Consider the following 8,180-nt stretch of genomic DNA (forward strand, 5'->3'; position numbering starts at 1 on the left):
GTGCCCTGGGAGGGAGGAGGAAGGTGTGTGTGATGAGGCAGGTTGGGGACTGGTGAAAGTACACAGGGGCTGGAGGGGGAACCAGGGTGCCCCAGGTAAGGGGAAGTGGCAGGCATGGAGGAGTTGGGGTCCTCTGAGGGAGGAGTTTTGGGGGATAGAAAGTTCATGTCTCTGAAACAGGAAGTTTGGGAGACATGGGGTCCATGTCCTGCTAGGCAGGGTACTTGGGGGACCTGAGACTTGTGTCCCTAAGGCAAAAAGCCTAATGGAAAAGGGGCTCCTATTTCTTAAGACAGGAAGTTTGGGAACATGGGGTTGATTCTCCTGACACAAAAAGTCTGGGGAGATGCAGGACTCAGGAGTCTCTAAGTGGGAAGGTGGAATGGATGTGGTGGTGGGGGAAGTCTTCTTTGACTAATTGAGGGAGTGGGACAGGGTCTAGAAAGCTTCTAATGGGGGTGGGATGCTGGGGACACAGAGAGAGGCTGGACGTCCCTGTAGTCTGAGTGGGGTGGGGGACAGTACCTTAGGGAGGAAGAAATCTCTAAACTTGGTGTCCTTGATGACCCTGTGGGCCACACCCAGGGGGAGCATGTCTCCAAATCTTTGGATCTCGTGGATCACTGCCTCCGTGTAGGGCATCTTGGCCCAGTCCTCAAACTTGGGATGCCGGTTCTTGCCGATCACTCTGTCAATCTCCTCATGGACCTTGGCTTGGGGAGATGGGGGAATGTGTTTAGGTATTTAGGGGTCTCAGAGAAGGGATTATAGTCCAAATAGGTAAAACGGGGTGGATTACATGGCTCCACCAATGACATGGAGGTAGACCACTCATAACAGACATCAGTGATTCACTTTGTTGGAGCAGGATCCTGTTAACCAGGTTGTGCCAGAATCACAGGGGAGGCACAGGGAGGAACTTAGGAGATGATCATCCGGAGGAGTAGACAGTGGCACTCAGTGGGCTTGGGGGAGGAGTGGCTGACAGATCACTGCAGACATTTTCAGTATTTTAATAGCCAGTGAGACTCAGCTGATGCCTATCAGCTGAATATTGCCCTGTCTCTGGACAGCAAGGCACGTCTCGGGTCCTGGGATCTGGGGCAGGTGGGGACATTGCACCAGGGTCAGGGGAGTTTTGAGGGTCTGGAACCCTCCACTTCCCTCCCCCTCCAGCCTTACCCTCCACCTCTGGATACTTCATGAGCAGCAGGAAGCCATAGCGCAGGGTGGTGCTGACGGTCTCGGTGCCTCCAAAGAAGAGGTTCAGTGAAGTCAGCACCAGGTTCTTCAAGTGGAACTCTGTGTTGGGGTTCTTCTCCTCCTGCAGGGAGAGGGGGCTTTAGACCAACCTCACTTCCCATGCTCTTGGGGCCCTTCTAGGGCTTCTCCTTTGAATCTTCCTCTCTTTGGTCCAGATGAAAGGTGGAAAGAGGGACCCTAGATCTGCCAGACTCGCTCCAGGTTCCAGCCCTTGCCCTGGCTGCTGGCTTTGCCCAAAATGCTCTTCCTTCTCAGCTTCTTTACCTTGCTGACCATCTGTCCTTTAATTATCAACTTAGCTGTCAGTCTTTTTTTCTTATACAGACTTGGCGTTGCTAAGTTGCACAGGGTGGACTTGAACTGGGTTCAAGGAATCCTCCAGCCTCAGCCTCCTGAGTAGCTAGAATTGTAAATGCACATGACCATGCAGGCTCACTTGTTAATTTTTTAAAAAGTAATTAATTTTTTTGAGACACGGTCTTATTCTGTCACCCTGGCTGGAGTGCGGTGCCGTGATCTTGGCTCATTGCTGCCTCTGCCCACCCTGGGCTCAAGCTATCCTCCCACCTCAACCTCCTGAGTAGCTGGGACCACAGGCATGTACCACTATGCCCAGTCATTTTTTTTGTAGTTTTTGTACAGATGGGGTTTTTTCATGTTGCCCAGTCTGTTACTTTTTTAATGGTAGGAATATTTAGAAAGAGAAGGATGAGGGGAGACGAAGAGAAAGTAGTACAGAGACGGCAAGATGAAGAGTCAGGAAAAAAGAGTTTTTCTAAGAAACAAGCAGAGAACTTTAAGCAACAGCATCCTATTTCTTCCCTAAAAATCTTGACACTTACTGTGGAGGAATCTCCTCCCTTGATCCTTTCTCCCTGAGCTTCAGACTCCCTAAAGCCTTCCCACATGGGAAACTGATGTCCAGATGGATGTGGGGACCCTGCAATGTAAAGCCAGGTCACCTGTCCTCAGAGGTGTGTCTGATAACCAGGGCATGAACGGTTAGAGAGCTTGGTGGCTAAAAGCACCAGCTTTAGGCTCAGAGACACCAGGGTTTGAGCTTGGGGGACCAAGGTTTCCTTATTGTGTGACCTCAGTTAAGACACTTCAACTCTCTGGGCCTCAGTTTCCTCACTGGTACAATCGGGGCCATGATTGAACCTCCTTCAAAGCTGTTGTGAGTGTTCAGTGGGGACTATCTTAAAGCACTTAACACAGTGCCTGGCACGTGGTAGTGCTGTAGAAGTGCTTGCTATTCTAATTCACGTGCACAAGTCCTGCTTGTGGGTGAGGGCTCAGTAGATGGAACAGCAGTGGTTGATATAGTTGGGATTATGAGGATTTTTTTTTTTTTTTTCAGAGTCTTGCTCTGTCACTCAGGCCAGAGTGCAGTGGCATGATCTCCGCTCAATACGACCTCTGCCTCCCGCGTTCAAGCAATTCTCCTGTCTCAGTCTCCTGAGTAGCTGGGATTATAGGCGCATGCCACCATGCCTAGGTCATTTCTGTATTTTTAGTAGAAACAGGGTTTCACCATGTTGGCCAAGCTGGTCTCGATTTCCTGACCTCAGGTGATCCACCTGCCTCGGCCTTCCAAAGTGCTGGGATTACAGGCGTGAGCCACCGCGTCCGGCCAATTGTGAGGATTATTATGACAAGGGCTAATTTGAATGGGCCTGTGTTGTCTGCCTGCCCCACTCCCAGCCTGAATTCCCTCTGCCTGGCTTTGCACCTCCCCGCACTGGCTGCTGGGGTGTACCTCCTGCATGCGGATGAGAAAGGAGTCGATGAAGTCCCGTGGGGAATTGGGATCCAGCGTCATGTTATGCTCACCTTCTGCCCAGCTGAAGTCCTCAGCCCCTTGCAGCTCCTTAAAAGGCTGTGCTGTAGTCCCTGGCAGGTGCTTTCATCACCGAAGAAGAACATCTCATAGAGCTGGGGTTGCAGAGAGGATGGGAGAGGACAGTTGTCAGGAGGCGGGAGCTGATGGGAATGGGACTTGTTTCCTGTAAAGGAAGGGGCGAGTTAAAGAGGCATCTGTCCAGGTGTTTGCATTTCAGGTAGGGTTGGATAGGAACTTATATCTCAGTTTCACATGGAGGTTGGAGTGCAGGGCAGTCTAGGAATTTAGTTGGGGAAGAACTGGGCATATATCAGGTTTCAAGGTGTTAAATGAGGCTGGATTAGACACACATCAAGATGTTCAGATATTCAAGTGAAGTCAAGGTTGGAAGACACCTGTCAGGTGTTTAGCTATTCAGGTGGGGCTTGTGAAGTGTGCCTGTCTAGGTATTTTAATTTAAGTGGAGCAGTTTGGGGACAATATCCAGATACTTACTGGAGTCCGGACTGGGGACTTTTGTTAGAATGTTGAAATTATTCCATGGCTGGTGAGAGATGTTGAAGTGGAGGGATACCTGTTCAGGTGTTTATGTATCCAGAGTGGGATGCATTGGGAGCACCTCTGTAAGGTGTGTGATGATTGGAAAGGATTGAGGGGAACACTTGACGTTATCTAGAGGGAATAATCTGTCTAGATATTTATGTGTTTGGTCTTAGTTGGGCAGCTGTCCATGTTTTCAGGTATTTAAAAGTGGGTGAAGTAGGGCTTGGCCCAGATATTCCGATGGGCTAATTTGGAACATTTGTGTAGATGTGAAAGAAGAACTGGGTAGGGAGTACCTGTAGAAATTACAGTAAGTTGGGATGGGAACATGCAGGTAAGAGGCTGAGCTGAGGGCTTGAATCCTGCTGGCAGGCTCTATTTCTAAGGGAGCATCTATTGAGCTATTCAGGTGTCCTTGGGAGACTGGAGTATTGTGCATCCATCCATGGTTTCTGGTGCAACTGTACAGTTGTCAATATTGGGGAGGGCTGATTTGAGGGACACTGTCTGGAGGGGGTGGGAGTTTGGGAGGGCACCTGTCTCCAGGTAGGGGAGCCATGATTGACAGGTGTGGTAGGGGGCATCACGGCCGGGCTGCAGCCGGTTACCTGCCCTCGGAGGTTACCGTGAACTGGGAAGCACAGCATCATGCTGCGCAGCAGTGACAGGAACTCTTTGTCCTCATAGTCCAAAGCGGTCCCCAAAGACAATGGAGGCTGATGACGTGGGAACAGTGCGGCTCAGGAAGAAGGTGGGATCGATATTAGCGCCTGCAGGTGGCGGAGAGAAGGGTTGGGGGAGAGTCAGCTCAGAGGTCTGAGGAGAGTCAAATTCCGGAAAGGCAGAGGGCCCTGTTGAGGCCAAATTCCCAGCGCCAGACTCCAGGGCTGGAGAAGTGCAGGGGCCTTTCCCCACCAGAGTCCCCATCATCAGGCAGAATGCGCGGGTCCCCGCCTGGGCGTTTCCAGCTCCCGCCGCAGCCCTCCCCTCGGGTGCCCTGCTCACCCGTGCACGTGTCCCAGGAGGGCCTCGATGAGGAAGCCCGCCTCCTCCCTGGATGCACGCTCCTCGATGCCTTGCCACCCCAAAGTCCACCCAAGTGGCGATGGCAAGCGCCGGAGCTGGCGCGCTCCCGTTGCTGAGCCTGCGCCTGGGGAGGTGAACGTGGGGGTGGAGAGGGTTAGGGCGAAGCGGGGCAGGAGTGAACCAGCTCCAGGGGCTCCCAAGGAGGGTGGAGCAGAGGAGGGAGTGGGGTGGGAGAGATGGATTCAGCAGGGGTGCCCAGAAGGCTGCAAGCTCGATCCGGCAAAATCAAAGATCGTTCGTCGACAATAAATCCAGCATCCAGCGTCAGCATCGTTCGATCATCGAAATCAGGACAAGATCAGGTCGAGAAGATCGAAAATCGCGATCTCGACAAACTTCAGTGCTTCGAACAGGGCAATCGACTAGAGATGTAAATGCGGGAATCAAATCAATAGAGATGCGGAGAGCGGAAGAGAAACAAGAAGCAGAAACTAAGAAGACAAAGACAAATGAATAAGAAGGACAAAGGTTCGACAAAACAGGATATCAAGATGGAAAGTAAAGGCCGGTCGAGGAGAAAAACAAAGAACAAGATAAAGGAAGAATCGGTTCCGGGAACCGGTCGTCATGGTTTCGGAAAATAGAATAAAGAGATCGAGGAAGACCAGATGCGAGGCGCAAATGAAACCGAAGAAGAGCAAAGGGAAGAAACTAAAGGACAAGAGACATCATCGCCACCTTCCCCCTCTTGGGCACAGCCTCCCACCCGTGGCCTTTGAAGAGCCAGTCGAGGTGGCCTGCTCGCCTCGCCAGCTGAACTCCTCAGCATGAGTCCGCAGAGAGCCTCCTTGGCCGGCATCATATCCGCTGGCACCACGATCCGCCCGGGTCCCCAGGTGAATGAGTGAACCTGGAGGCCATAAGCGCTCACTGATCTGATGGAGGCGGGTGGGAGTGGTTAGAGGAGCAGCTCCCACTCTGGGGTCAGGCTGGCACCCGGAACATAAGCTGGGACAAATTGTCCCCAGGTTCTACTCAGTCAGGAGCTGGACATCCCAAGATCCTGTCTTTCTTAGCTAGGACCTGATGCTGATCCTCCAAAACTCCTTTTGTAGACTCAATCCCACTGGTCAATCCCCTGCCACAAAGCCCCAGCCAGCTGGGCGAGCCCCCACCCGTGCAACCCATCTCCCTGCCTTGGGGGACACCTTCATGAGGGAGGTGCTGTACATCTGTACTCACAATGTTCAGCTGCAGGTAGTTTCCAATGAAGGGCAATGGGGTGGGTCGGAGGCAGCTTTCCCTTGCTGTTCCTCTGCTGCCAGACAGACATCAAGACCATCACAGTCAGGCAGGCCAGCAGGAGCCACCAGAAGAGCAGCCCTGAGGCCAGCATGGTGCTTCAGTGGGATGACAGATGGTGATGACTTAACTGGGGTGGTTTGCTGCCACTGCCTGAAAAGAGGGACGGACTTTGGTTGATTCACATAATCACCTCATTTCTACCATCCTCTGCTACCACCCCACCATAGATCCCGCCTAGCTTGGGACATAGTCCAGCAAGGGAGGAGGAGGAGGACCCTGGGTAAAGCTGAACAGGCAGGAACTCCAGAATAAATCTGTGGTACTTCAGGAGAAGTGCCCTAGGGCTGTGGATTAAGGAGGGGCAACAGATAGGCTATGGGAGAACGGAGGGTTTGGAATATTTGCATGAGGGCACCTGGACTTTGGATTTTGGGTCTAAGACTGAGAATGCACCTCAAAGTTGTGGATGTGGGTTCAGGGGAGAGGAACCCAAAGGTCTGTGTTTCATTGAGGTGAGACAGGAGTTAATCAGGCTGTGCATTTGGGGGGTCTTGCTTCTGGTGAGGAGGATGCAGTGTTAAAGGTCTCAGGAGAGGGATTCCAGGCATATGGACTTGAGAGTCTTGGGGCTAGGAAGACCAGGGTGGTGGTGTAGGTTTCTGGAGGAGGAGTGTGGCAGCCAGGCAGGTCCTCCCAGAAAACCCAGCAGCCAACACCCCGCTCAGGGAGCTGGCTTGATTTTTGCTTTGGCCCAGAGCTGTCTCTGCCAGTGCCCAGAATCCTCATGGAACCTCAGAGTGAGGAGCCAGGATGGGTGCGCCAGAACCTCCACTGCACATCTCTGGTTGGGGAAAGGGTTGGAAGACCACAGCCATATTTCAGGGCAGCTTTCCCCACACCTGGAGGAGGCATGCCTCGAGGTTATCAGTTGGCAGGAGGGATAGGCCAGGGTCTGGAGAAATAGTAATAACAACCCCAAATTAATTTAGGAAACATCTCATGTCCCAAGGGTTGGAATTTACAAAGGGCCCTCCTCTGGCTGTAAGATCCTTAGGGAGACCCTTCTAGATTGATTGTATCATCCCTACTAATGTGTGTAGTTATTTATGTTTCTCATTTTTATATAAGGGTCTGCAGAGGACAGAAGAGCAGACAGTGGGCAGGGGACATGCATTGGTGGCCTGAACTCCCGTCTCTCCTGCTCTACGTCGTTAGTTCCACTTTGTGGATTTTGGTTTTCCGCCAGTGGAAAGGAGTATTTAGGAAAGAGAGGATCATGTTGAGGGTCAGTTAAAGTCTCCTTTAAAAGGGTGATTCCTGGCACAATGGGGGGCTACTACTATTAGCAGGCAGGGGAACAATAAGAGAGATTGGGTAAACTCTGAGTGGGGCACAGAGACAGAGCCTGGGGTGGGTGGGAGTGGAGAAGGGATGAGTAGCCTCCTGTCCTTCCCTCAGAGAAATTCTTCCCGTAGTACAAACAGGACAGTTACCCTTTGGGTGAGCAGTGCATATGGGAAGATTAAGAGTCACAGGTGTGTATGATCTGGTCGAATCTTTGCTGTAATGGGGATTGGTTCATCATCATCCTCATTTTGAGATGAGCAGATCTAAGACTCCATAAATCCTGCTAGGTGAGGTCACGCAGAGGGAGTAAGTGAGGGCTGGTGTAGACTCTCTCCTCGTCCACCTGCAGTGGCCCCAGCCTAGATCACCCTGGGAGTCAAGTGTGGGCCAGGCTTAGCAGGAGGAGTGAGTCACCGAGATTGGTATCAGCGAAGTGGACACAGGATGACACTGGCAGGTTCTGATATCAGCCTCCGGGGTACGACAGGGACAGGGAGGCATCGTGCTGGCTTTGGGACTGCCCCCAGGTGTACTTGAGGATGGGAAAGGAAGTTGGCACTAAGACTTGACAGCAGAGAATATTAAAAGCCATGTTTAGTTTCCAAGACGGCTCTGTGTGTGTTAATATAGGGAATTGTCATTGGGGGCATATGAATGCCCTGCTTCTAGAAAGGGAGCAAGAGTGGCACCATATAGGATCTGAGGTTGGTTCCGTGGGCTCTGGCGTGAGCATGGGGGCAGGTGCTGAGATTGGTCTATGTGGGCCTGAGATGAGCCTCAGTGAGACCTGAGAGGGCTGAATTGGCACAGGACGGGCTCTAATGTTTGGAAGTTGGGGTTGCACCTGTCCTCC

General features: G+C 52.1%; 1 protein-coding gene across 1 annotated transcript in view; it reads right to left on the bottom strand.

Annotated features, from left to right (window-relative positions):
* Nucleotides 1-6,071, bottom strand: part of LOC101001634 (cytochrome P450 2A13) — a 26,019-nt gene extending 19,948 nt beyond the window's left edge. The window contains 12 exon segments of the mRNA XM_031659432.1: nt 526-713; nt 1,183-1,324; nt 3,023-3,169; nt 4,231-4,338; nt 4,340-4,427; nt 4,667-4,780; nt 4,782-4,799; nt 5,442-5,466; nt 5,469-5,610; nt 5,884-5,913; nt 5,915-5,963; nt 5,965-6,071. Of these exon segments, the coding sequence (XP_031515292.1) occupies nt 526-713; nt 1,183-1,324; nt 3,023-3,169; nt 4,231-4,338; nt 4,340-4,427; nt 4,667-4,780; nt 4,782-4,799; nt 5,442-5,466; nt 5,469-5,610; nt 5,884-5,913; nt 5,915-5,963; nt 5,965-6,071 (1,158 nt within the window).
* Between the last annotated feature and the right edge of the window lie 2,109 nt (nt 6,072-8,180).

The sequence above is a fragment of the Papio anubis genome, chromosome 20, assembly GCF_008728515.1.
Source record: "Papio anubis isolate 15944 chromosome 20, Panubis1.0, whole genome shotgun sequence".
Taxonomy (NCBI): Eukaryota; Metazoa; Chordata; class Mammalia; order Primates; family Cercopithecidae; genus Papio; species Papio anubis.